The sequence below is a fragment of the Panthera onca genome, chromosome C1 (genome assembly GCF_046562875.1).
Source record: "Panthera onca isolate mPanOnc1 chromosome C1, mPanOnc1 haplotype 2, whole genome shotgun sequence".
Lineage (NCBI taxonomy): Eukaryota > Metazoa > Chordata > Mammalia > Carnivora > Felidae > Panthera > Panthera onca.
The window spans coordinates 13,934,078-13,946,436 of record NC_138346.1 but is presented as its reverse complement, the minus strand read 5'-3'; the positions used below and the strand labels follow the sequence as shown (position 1 = coordinate 13,946,436).

General features: G+C 40.6%; 1 protein-coding gene across 11 annotated transcripts in view; it reads right to left on the bottom strand.

Moving 5' to 3' along the window:
- Nucleotides 1-12,359, bottom strand: part of DOCK10 (dedicator of cytokinesis 10) — a 266,571-nt gene that overhangs the window by 34,550 nt on the left and 219,662 nt on the right. For 10 of the 11 annotated variants that reach the window (XM_078450838.2, XM_078450840.2, XM_078450839.2 and 7 more), the window contains exons 29-39: nt 11,682-11,765; nt 9,173-9,269; nt 7,373-7,417; nt 5,441-5,616; nt 5,199-5,315; nt 3,800-3,911; nt 2,961-3,082; nt 2,752-2,866; nt 2,593-2,659; nt 2,306-2,353; nt 1,410-1,511 (exon numbers count right to left, since the gene is read on the bottom strand). In XM_078450838.2, the coding sequence (XP_078306964.1) occupies nt 1,410-1,511; nt 2,306-2,353; nt 2,593-2,659; nt 2,752-2,866; nt 2,961-3,082; nt 3,800-3,911; nt 5,199-5,315; nt 5,441-5,616; nt 7,373-7,417; nt 9,173-9,269; nt 11,682-11,765 (1,085 nt within the window). The remainder of the gene's footprint in view (nt 1-1,409; nt 1,512-2,305; nt 2,354-2,592; nt 2,660-2,751; nt 2,867-2,960; nt 3,083-3,799; nt 3,912-5,198; nt 5,316-5,440; nt 5,617-7,372; nt 7,418-9,172; nt 9,270-11,681; nt 11,766-12,359) is intronic. The other variant, XM_078450833.2, reaches the window with a different exon arrangement.

Sequence of the window (12,359 nt, the reverse complement as noted above, 5' to 3'; positions counted from 1 at the left end):
TGGATCGAGGCCCAGAAGACCTAGCTTTGGTTTTCAGTAGTTAGGGGAGCCCTGGAGCTACAAGAAAAAATGAGTTCTGGCTTGTATGGCTTGGACCTTTGGGACTGATTTATTCCAGGTTTTGGGTCTATTTTGGTCTGGAGCTTCTGGAGGAAAAATCCTGGTGCCTAGGAGGGGAGGGGTAGGAATGGCCAAGACGTGTCTAGATGGTTCAGGAAGAAGCCTGCAATTTAACCCACCAAAAGTCAACAAAACTGCAGTGACCTCAGGTACCTTACTATTGTCTTTAAAGGCAGAAAGTCATTGTTGATAGTCTTCTCTCCTATTACCATTTGGAAAACACGCCTATTACATTTTCTCATTTGCTTTCACACAAGGGGCAACTTCGAGGAGTCCCTATGGACTAAGAGGCAAAACTTACTCCATGGTTTTTTGGTTATATACTACTTTCTTATTTCTGAAATTCCTTCTAAAATATAGCCATTTTCATATTACATATTATTATGGTAACTTTGGGAAGAATAAATCAAACTGGAGAAAATTTTAGCAAAGAATTCTTATTTATGAGACTCAGGGGAGATTTAAAGTAGGATTTCAGGGCAAAATCCTCCCACAGGGTAGGTTCATAAAGGATGACTCCAGGCCCTATGTGCTAGTCAAACCGGTATAATGACTAGGAAATCGAACACGAGCTTATGGAGCCATCCATGTTTCCTCACTGCTTGTGACCCTTTCAAAAACAATTTTAGGGGCACCTGGTGGCTCAGTCAGTTAAGCGTCTGACTTCGGCTCACGTCACGATCTTGCGGTTTGTGGGTACAAGCCCCGTGTCGGGCTCTGTGCTGACAGCTCGGAGCCTGGAGCCGGCTTTGGATTCTGTGTCTCCCCCTCTCTCTGCACCTCCCCCACTTGCACTCTGTCTCTCTCGTTCTCAAAAATAAATAAACATGAAAAAAATAAATAGATAAAAAACAATTTTAGCTCTGAGGACACTGCTAATGTATTACAATGACTGAAAGGTATGGGGAGATACGACCTCACATTTGATATGTCACTAGGAGGTTAGCAAACATTAAATGAGTCGTTTATTGGAATGATGTCTTTTCGGGCTCAGTTAAATTAGGGTACTATTAACCTCCATCCACTGCATGGCATTGTGCCCCAAGGGCACATAAATAAGTCATAATCCTTGACTCTTAGGTTTTCACAAGCTAGCGGAGCAGATAGAGGAGAGTTTCTGCATGTGGTTTGAAGTGTATGCATACATACATATGCATGTGCCTGCTTGTGCATGCACATGTGGAAGCATCCGTATCCCTCCACACGCACACACACACACACACACACACACACACACACATATGCATAAACACAATATGATTACAAATATCAAGCAAATGCGACATTACCATTGTGGCAAGGGACCTGATGTTTGGCAGGAAGGGTTAGATCCTTTGAGAGTTCCATTGTTCTGGGTGGACTGCACAAATTTAAATGCCGCAGCAATTTTCCTGCAAGGGAAACTGAGGTTTTAATCACAGTTCAGTATTTGTAATTTATTTTTAAATAAAGACCGGCCACTGGCAACACGACTACTGAACAACGAAATAGTCTGCGTGCTATGAAAGATAAAATCACATCATTTTTTGGGAATGGGAAATGGGGATTTAGCGAAAGTGCTGGGGGCTTCGTGGTCTCTCATGAGAAAACAATGTCAACACAAAGTTATTCTAGATTAATTTTTCTTTTCAGCTTACTGGGAGTATATTCTTTCTTTCTTTCTTTCTTTCTTTCTTTCTTTCTTTCTTTCTTTCAAGTACAGTTGACACACAACATTATATTTAATTTCATGTGTACAACATAGTGATTTGACAAGCCTATGTATGTTGCACTCACCATAAGTCCCCAAACCACAAAACCACTGACTGTATTCCCTGTGCTGTACCTTTTATTCCTGTGACTTATTCACATTGGATGTATTCACATTGGATGTAGAAGGTTCATAGGAATCTTCTACATTATATCCATGCAAAATGATAGATAAATTAGCTCGGACGATACAGGAAATGTGGCTTCCTTTTAGAAATGTATGTTTTGTGCTTTTCTCCCTAGACAGCTTTTAACTAGTCCTAGATCTATGATGAGTACATGGCAAGTGTCAAACTTCTACGTCTACTCTGAGGTCAACCTTACGATCCTTATGTGCACCTTAAGATTTCTAACATATACCTTGAAGTCTAACCTGATATAGATGCCATATTTTTTTAAAGATCAGACTAACCTCGTGGAATTTAAAAATTGTTACCTTATTATATTGCGTCTTCCTAGGTATCTGAAATTTTGAAGACAAACACTAGAAAGGAAAAAAAAAGGCCACATTCTAATTATTCATGTCCTTTTGTTTATACAAACTGTTCATTTAAGAAGTACATTAAAAGAAAAGATGATTTTATGCATATTTTATGCATGACTACTACTGATAGATAGTAGGACATTCTAAGGACATATGGGTCCTTAGAATGAAGGATGGTATACTGAACCATTTTGAAGCTTCCAGAAAAAACAGGTTAACAAATCAACTCTATAACTTACTCCAAGATGCTGAAGAAGTCAGACACCTCTGGACTGGGTGCTCTTTGCCAGTAGGCAATCAGCGTCTCTGGAAGGAAACACCATGTAGCATGAGACTCTCGGAAATTCAATTTTTTTTTCCTTTTTAAAAATTTTAATTTTCAAGGGCTCTCTCTTTACCCTCTGAAATTGTCTTCATAATGTGAAGAAAGCACATGAGAAGGCTCCTGGTTTCTGCTTGATCTAACTTGTCAAATCGAAGGGTTGACCCTATCAAAGACAAGGGTCTAGGGATCTAGGAACGGAAGAACCAAGAAAGACTGAATTAGCGAGGTGGGGGGGTGGGGGGCGCTGGCTCTCCAGGTGCTGGGTAACTGGAGAAGCCTCACCTTTTCGCAGTTGTCTGTTTTCTCGCTGCTCTTCTCATTGGTGCTTGGGTTGGAGTCAAGACTTGCCAGGGATGCTCTGGAGTCTGCATGGTTTACTGTAGAAATAGCTATTGATGAAAATGCTGCAAACACAAGCCACAGCACACAGATGGTAATGAGATGTAATGGGCACACACACAGAACTAAAACGATGACCCAAAAAGATGTTGATCATTGAGGTGGTAGGAGCACTGGGGAAGGCTGACATGATAGAGTCTGGAATTGCCATTGAAGACATGCGACATTTTAAGAATGATCACGGTGGCCGTGCCAGCCTTAAGGATTTAGGGAAATTTAGACCAGTATAAATGGAAATAAGGTAAAGCTTGTTCCTTTGATTTCTTAAACGGCTTTTTAAAGGTTCTCTTTTAAAAACGCTTTCATGCAAGTTCATAAGGATGCTTTGGGGGGAGAAGCAAGTTTTGACAGTTTATAAGAAATTAAGATGACGTTTCCAAAATAGTTCTTAAAAATAAATTCCGAAGTTGTTGGGGCTATTATATTTTAAAAGGTTGTATGCAATGAAAACTTAAAAGATTGTTTCCAGAATGAAATATTTTGGTAACGTCTGAGTAGATTGCTCTTTGAGCCAAGTAAAACTGAATGCTAAGTAGAAGAGGAAGCCCCTGGATGAGCTTCCAAGAAATATGTAGAGAGACTCTTTAGCTCTATAAATAGAGTGTACTTTGACATACAGCAATTATGCATACTGGATTATGGAGTGGGTAAAAAGCACAATGATATGTCATGTAAATATGGGAGAGAGTTAAACACAAGTGTTTTTGCAAGGTCTTAAGTACCTGCTATGGAATTTAAAACATCTTTAGAAAATGATGTATCCATAGAATTTGCATGTTTCATAGCTGACTGGCTGTGAAATCCTCCATTGGTGCTGAGGTCATCTCTAGACCCCTGTATTCGAAGCACAGAAGAGATTAATGGGAATCGCCACATTTCAACATTGTAAACCCACATATGCCTTCTTTGTTACACTTTGAATTTGATGATGTCTGATCTGATCTTTTATATTCCAGCAAAGGTCTTCTGCCAAAGCAAGCAATGAAAATGAATACAGTCACAACCATACTCTTAGTCACATTTTGACTTTTTATGTGATTGTTTTTTTTTTTTTTTCACCATGTAGTAGAAACTATCTTTTAGCTATAAACTGGTTGGAATGGCTACTGTTGTTTTATGGATGATACTCTAGATTATCATGAGTTATCTTATGTATATTGCTATTACTAAAAGCTAATTCCAAATACTTATTATGTACCAGTCTCTAGGCCTAGTGTTTTCTACTAGAGAATTTAATCCTCCTAAGAATCCTGTAATGTAGGAATTCTATCCGATTCTATAAATAAGAAAGCAGAGGTTTAAAGAGGCTGGATAGACACGCCTGGGTGGCTTAGTCAGTTGAATGTCTGACTTCAGCTCAGGTCATGATCTCACAGTCTGTGAGTTCCAGCCCTGCACCAGGCTTTCTGCTGTCAATGCAGAGCTCGCTTCAGATCCTCTGTCCCTCCCCCCCGCCCTTCCCCCACCCACATTCTCTCTCTTAAAAATCAATAAACACTAAAAAAAAAATAAAGACACTGGATGACTTATCGAAGGTTACATTGTTAGTAACTGATGTCGCTGCTATGAACACAAGGTCTTCCTCTAAAGAGCATTCCAAAGGCCTAGCTCCTAACCGCGAGAGACTAGTATCATGCATTCAGCAGCGGATTAATTCATCCGGGACGTGAAAACAGGCATCTGGTGTCACATGGCCTGTTGTGTGACCACGACAGTGGCTCAGTGGAGGAGGGAGGACAAACAGGCCACTCCTGGGGTGTGACTGAGGCCCTCCGCTACCCTAACACCAGGTGGTCACAAAGCCCGTGCGGAAAGGTGGCAGGGGGAGAGGGTGCGCACTGAGGATGGGGCCGTGCACGCGACAGAGGAACCTGGTAAAAACTGGACAGAACTGGGGGGTGGATACAGAGAAGAGAGGACAGTGAAACCCAAATGTCGACTACGTGGATGAGGCAGAAGGCTCCAGGGACCAATCCGGAACAAAGGAGACTGACGTGGACGTCTCAAAATAGCTAGCGGCAGTGTTCTGTTTGCTCATGGGTGGGGGAAGATGGCTGTCCAGGGCAAAAAGTGGGTGAACTCTTGGTTAAAATGCACATTTGAAATAGTCTGTAAACTTACTTGATTGGATGTGTTGACGGTAAAAGGATATAAGTCCTTCAGGTAAATCCTTGGCATATTGTCCAGAAGCATGCCATACAGGGGCATGTATAAACTTGCTATCTGGGCCTGTTTCTCCTAGGTGGGAAGGTGGCCGAGAGAAATGATTCGCATAAAAATCAATAGACTGTAGGTCTGATATGCATTTAATGCAGTGAGCCATTAAATGGTGTTTAGGGAAGAGAGAAAAGAAAATCACTCACGGGTTCTCTGTATCGATCATCAAAGGAATGCTTAGCCATTAGATTTTTTAGGACAGCTAAAGCTGAGTGCCTGATGTCTTGGTCTTCTTGCAGGGCAAAGCCAACTTCTCGAAGTAGAATTCCAATTAAGAAGTGTTTGCGGCAAAATTCATTCGTGACCGAATATTCAGGCATATCTTTGGGAGGAGAGTAAAGCGGGCATGTGATTGAAAGTCAAAGGATCACTCTGTAATCGAGAAAGGTTTATCCAACCACCATCAACCTCTCTCACTACCGGGGAGGGGTTCAGTAACAGTAGTCTCGCTACAGCAGTCTCGCTACAGAGAGGAGAAATGAGGGAGAGTATACTGCTACCAGTAGTCAAATTCCATGAGTAGCGTGTCTACAGTGTTACAGGAGCTGAGAGGAGAAGAGCTCACTTTCTGTCTGGAAGAATCAGGAGACGTCACTGGCGGGAAGATGTTGAGAGGGGCCTTTGAGGCTGCTGAAGGTCGGAGGTGCAGGGGGCCCGGGGCCAATGGAGGTGGTGGGGGGGGGTGTGGGTGGAAGAGAAGAGGTTGGGAGGACAAAGGTTCCATGGCACAGATTTCTGAAGACCCACAGTGTGTCAGTGTGCGGGAAACACAGGTTGGGGGGTGCCAGTCAGCACGGCAGCCAAGGAGGGGGTGGGGATTGAGACTCGAGGGGCACTTGGGGCCAGGTGATGGAGAGACTAAAGCACACATTCTTTAGCTGGCACCTGGGATCCTCCATTTGGCACTGAATTCTGTAGAAAGCGTGAAGTCGCCAATGGCATTGAGATCGGCGGCCTGATCAGACCTGTGCTTATTCATTTGTTCACATGGTGACAGGACATAAATGAGTCATTCTGTGGGAGAAATGTGGGGAGCGGGCTATAATACGGGAGGCTCGGCCACAAGGCAGGGAGGGAAGAAGTGAGATGTGCCTGGGATGGAACAGAAGGACCCGAGTTGTAGAAGAAAAATTACCAGGGTAAGTTGAAGGACGTGAAGGAGCAAGGAGAGGGAAGCCAAACGGGGCTGCAAAATTTTGTGCCCGAATCAGGGAGAAATTGGAACGTCAAAATTTCCAGTAAGAGTTGTCCAATGTCCTTCCTAAATGTAACTGTTAACAACAGGACCAGCACCCATTTCTGGAACATGCACTGAGTGCCAACACTAGGCTAAGCACCGTAGAGGTGTTATGTCCGTGAATCCTCGCGGTTACCTGTTAGATGTAATGATCTCTTGGAATATTCCAGTCCATGATTGACTAGGGGCAAATTAAACATAAGGAGTTTTGTAGTCCATGAAAATGCCACTGGATGTGGAAAAGCAGGGAATGGGAGGGTCAGGAGATAGAGGTCCAAGGACTTAGTTAGGTTTAAAATATTTCTCCACGGAATAGTGAGTACTCGTGAGGGGCCACAAGTGGAACAAAACTTTGTAATTGCCAACCTAAAACTAGAGAAAAGTTTTGCCCAGCCTATTTTAAGTTATGAACCTAATTCAAGCAAAAATAATAATCAACCTCAATCTTGAGAAACTAGCTGAAAAACCAGGCTGTGGTGTGTTGACAGAAATATATAAAGCTAGTTACACTATGAACAATAATGTTATGACATGTATCAAGGAATTTTATTTATGAGGTACCCTAAGAAAATTTCAGATGATTTGGGAAATTAAAAAAAAAATGTCAAACTCTGGAGAATAAACTATGAAAGAATTCAAGTTGGGGAAGCATTTAATTATCTGTGACAAGAGAACAGTTCAGTCAGCTTGTTGACAACTTTGTATGATATTAAACACCTGACTATTTTTGGCATCCGGAAATGGCATCTGGAAATTTGTGGTATGTATACCAATCAATATTATCAGATTATGATGTACTTATTGATGCTTAGGGAATCTAATATAAAACATAATTATTTACCTGATGCATGTAACTCTTGAGTTGATTCTGAAGGCGTCAAGGGATCTGGATTTAATATAAATAAATAAGTTAAGATATACACATACATACACGTTATATTCATGAACTATGGGTAATTTATACTGAAAAACTGTATTATCCTAAAACATAAGTGAGTCTCCTCAAAAAAGCTTTATGTTTGAAGACAAATACCATAGGTTGGTTGTTTCCTTATAAAGGAGTGTCATGAACAGAGTTATTTTCATTCCTGGCCTTTTACTTGAACACTTATTTTTCTACCAGAAATCCGCATGCAATGAAACATGTATTTTTATGTTCACGGTTGATAATATCACATCTACAAGGAGACTATGAGGCCTTTTCCTGAGTTACAGATCAACAGTAAACAATTGGAATCAAAAGGGTACAACAGGTTTGCTTTTCTTGAGTATCTCAACCAGCCTGTCTAACCCAATAATAAGTTGGCCATAGTCTATAAAAAAAATAAAAAGGAATACAAAACAAACCAAAAGGCGAAAAATGTTATTGTCCAAGATGACCTTTCTACCTCTTTTTCTACGAAGGCATTTAGATTAAATATAATTTAATCTCCTAATATAATCTCCTATAATTTAATTTCCTAATTTCATAAATTAGGAAAGAATGGGATAATGTTATAGCTTTTATTTAAGATTGAAATGACCAAACGTTTACAGGCTTGATAATGTATTTTATTTTCCCTCCAAAATATTAGTTTTGTGTGATACATACAGTATAAGCTACAATACATGTAAGGAGGCCTTTTTTTCTGCTTTCCATGAATATCAAAACTGCTCCTTGTGGATAATTTACTCACTGCTTAGAAGGAAGGTCTTTTTTTCTTTCTTTCCTTCCTTCCTCCCTCTCTTTCTGCCTTCCCTCCCTCCCTCCCTCTTCTCCTCCTTCCTTTCATTCTTGAGGTACAATTGACTATAACATTATATTGATTTCAGGTGTACAATGATTCAATATTGATGCAGGGTGAAATCGAAGCAGAGTATTTTAAGTTCTTAAATCATTTTAATGGTTTCTTTGCATTCTGATATTTGATTGTCTTCTGAGAGCTAGATGTGTGGTGATCATCTTGGTATCTATGCATATTGGTATATATGCAATACATTAATAAAAGTTATACATGAAAATATTTTCGGTGGACCACTTATGCTATAGTAAGTATAGAAATGGGAAGCAACTGTCTCCACCTCCTTCTAATCCAGAGGTACCAAGTATTTACAATGGTGCCCCCTTCCCGCTTTCCTCCCTCTTTCCTTCCTTCCTTCCTCGTTTTCAAGGCAACAAGTTTTTTTTTTTTTTTTTTTTGTATAAAACTCATTTTGAGGAATTGCATTTTAACACAATTGCACACACTAATTGATAACTTCAAGTGAATTTGTACTCACAAAGTATAACTTCTCTCCCCCCTTAATTTTGAGCCTTTCAAAATCAAAGGAGAGTTCTCTTTTGGAGCCAGTATAGTCAAAGTATTGTTGTAGGTTAAAATTCTTTGATTCATGTTCACCGATTTTATAATTTTGTTGGCTTTCTCTTTAATAGAAAAGGAGATCTAGACAAAAACTGAGAAATATGGAGCCACATTCTTCACCACGTGACACCAACTTCTTGGTGTCTTCACCTGATTACCTGGGTCTAATGCCCACGTAACAGCTTCAGGGGAGATCAAGACCGAGGAAACAGGAAAACAACAACACACAAAGGTCACACAAACGAACTTATACGAGTGTTCACTTTGCAGGAACTGATGAACATTCTGGGAGTTATTACCTGGAATGTTTGCTGATCTTATGGGGAGACACAAAGGAATAAAGTGCTCATGCTGACACACTTCTTGAAGAAAATCAAATTTATACTGGCATAAGGTCTGAAAAAAAAAAGCAAACCGAATGATTATTATTTATACACCAAGAGGGTTAAGAAAAAAATCTGCACTTGAATCTTATATCTAAAAAGAAGATGTAGTTAATTTTGTGTGACCACCAGGTAATTGTTAAGTTGACAGGCTTTTGTCCCCCTGAAGTGGTAAATAGAGTAGGACTCCCTTTATGTGAATTTTTTTTAATGTTTAATGTTTAATGGCCCATGAGGGAGGAGCAGAGAGAGAGAGGGAGACACAGAATCCAAAGCAGGCTCCAAGTTCTGAGCTGTCAGCACAGAGCCCCATGTAGGGCTCGAACCCACGAACAGTGAGATCATGACCTGAGCCAAAGTTGGATGCTTAAGAGATTGAGCCAGCCAGGTGCCCCTGGACTCCCTAAATTTGGACATCGGTCAAGGCCTCCTTAGGAAATGATCCCATTTGTAACCCATAGTGAGCCGCTGTGAGATCCAATCCCGTGCAGTGTGCATTTTCCACTTCTTTTGGCTTCTGTCAGAACGTGTTTATTCTGAAAGGAATTGTACGTCACCACATGCACAGAGCTCTAAAACCACAGTCAGCTCCCAGGACAGTTCCCCGTGATCACCTCTTGGGATCCAGCGCTGAAGATGCCAATGGGGCATGTGATCCAAGACTAGACTAACTCTCTCCGCAGGCCCTTTGTTCTCAGACTGAGTTACTTAAATTCGTCTTTTTCCTGTCTTGCAAGCAGGCCTGTCCTCTCAATGATATTTTGATTAGGACAGTAATAAATGGATTTAGACAGGGTCTAAGACAGCTTTATACATGTGTTGAAAACAATCACATAAGAAGGAACAATTAGCACATTCATAAATATTCAATTTTCACTGACATGCAGACTAAGTAATCAATTTTTAAGACTCAGTTGGGTTGTGTTCACTAATACCAGCTAACAAAATAAAACATATTCCATTTGCTCAGATTGTTTTAGAATTCTATTTTGTGGCAATTTTGGTTAATAATTTAAAATACTGTCGTTTCAAACGAGAAGAGTGCTTGACTTAACCCTTTGCATCAAAGTGAACAGGAGCATAATTAAATTGTCTGTTAATTATTTTTCAACGAGTGTGTTCTGTTTTCTCTCTAAAAGAGTACATAATTAAGGTCTCCTTGAATTATACCTAAAAGGATATTCTGCAAATTTCATGCATAATTGGGGCACTAACAAAGAATATTCTTTCAAAAAATATTTACAGAGGAAACTGGATTCTCAAAACCCAAATGGCATAGAATCATGTAACTCCCCTAGTCAAAAGTAAATCTCCACTGCCCTCAAAATAATATTCAGATTCCTAAGCGTGGCATGAAAGGATATAAGAAGATCATTATTTACTTTTGGCCTCTCTAGATTTGTTATTCTTTCCCAGTACCAAGATAATTACCCCTTGGGGACTTTCCTTCTTCCTAATGGGCAAAGGTTACTGGGGAACTATTAACTTAGGTGCCCCCTCTTCCTTCCTTAAGAGGCAGGCATGTGACCCAAAGCGGGCTGGTCACACACTTCCCCTCTGGAATGTAAATCTTAAGCCGAGTGTTAAGAGAAAGAAAATGGTCCCAATGTATCTTTTAAGCAGTAGCAGAGCTTGGCCCATGGTTCCTCCTTTGCAATGACTCTTGTGCCCTAGTCCCTGCTCTTTCTCAAGCCCAGCTTTCCATCTCTTTCTTGCACTGATGTCATTGCTCTTCTAATACTCCCCCGTTGCTCAAACTGGCGTAAGTTTCTGTTGCTTGCAACCCAGAGAATCTTAACTGGTACAGCTTTCATGATCTCACCCATGTCCAGTCTTATTTTCCTCCAGCATATGCCCATCTGTAGCTCAATGGTTCTCAAACTTGAGAGTACCTAAGAATCACCTGAAAGCCTTATTGGAATACAGGTTTCCGGGCTCCACCTGTCACAGTCAGTTCTCAGCTCACTGGTCTGGGAACCACACTTGGAGAATCACTGCTCTCCAGCCTCTCTCTCGACACATCCTCCCTATTTAGGAAGAGGGGGTCAACTGTCCTATTTTGCCCCAGACTGAACAATTTCAGAAAAGTGAGATGTTCAGTGCTAAAACCAAGGCAGTCAAGCAAACTGGGCTGTAAGAACTGTGGCTGAAAAGAATCCCTCCTTTCACCACCCACCGGAAATAGGAGTGAAACATAACACATTCACGTTCACACTCCACACGCCACAGCCTCCCCATTAAGAAAGGACTTGGGAGCCTAACTCAGATGAACCGTTTTAAAAGGCTGCCTCTCACTGGGATAGACATTATTTTTTGATGTGGAGAATGCACAGGCTAAGGTTTTAGGCAGCCAGACACAGAGACTAGTTTATTTATTTATAACGCAATGGTTTAGAAAGCAATCCCGCCTGCACTTGGTTCTTACCTTGAGATCACCAGAGGAGAACATGCTGATGTAATTGTTAACCATCTTAAATACAAAGCCCCGGTCCATAAATGTAAAACAGCGCTAAAAAAATATAAAATTGTAAATTCAGATATTTTTACTTTAAAGATCGTTACAGATTTTAGAAAAGATGAATAAATATATTGCAGTAAAATGATATTTAGCTAAATGTGTTGTGTAATAAATGTTTAAAAAGTCTCAACACCATATTTAGGCATTCACCCACGTACGGCAACTAATTAAAACACTAGATAGAGTGCGCACACCAGAAAGTTACAAACCCTTATTTGTCAATTTTATTTGAACAGCACTTAGAGTTCTGCAGTGAAATATCATAGCCCTTTCCTTTCCTTTCTACACAGAAGGTTTTAGCTTTTACTTGTCTATTCTTTAATCACTTAGTTCCATTTTGTTACCGTGTTTTAGTAATCTGACTCTGGGGTTTGTAGGGTGAAGGCAGATCCTTTGCGGTACAGCACTGGGTATGGAATAGGGGTGGCGGCAATGGGTCAGGAAAGCCTTTTTACCTTTCTGGCTTCCTTCAACAGAAGGTTGAAGGAAAGAAAACCTTTCTTTTCAGGCAAGCAGCTTGACTTTGAAGAGTGAAGGTAAGAGACCCTGAGATTGCCATGTCTTCCTCTGTGGTCAAACTCTCTT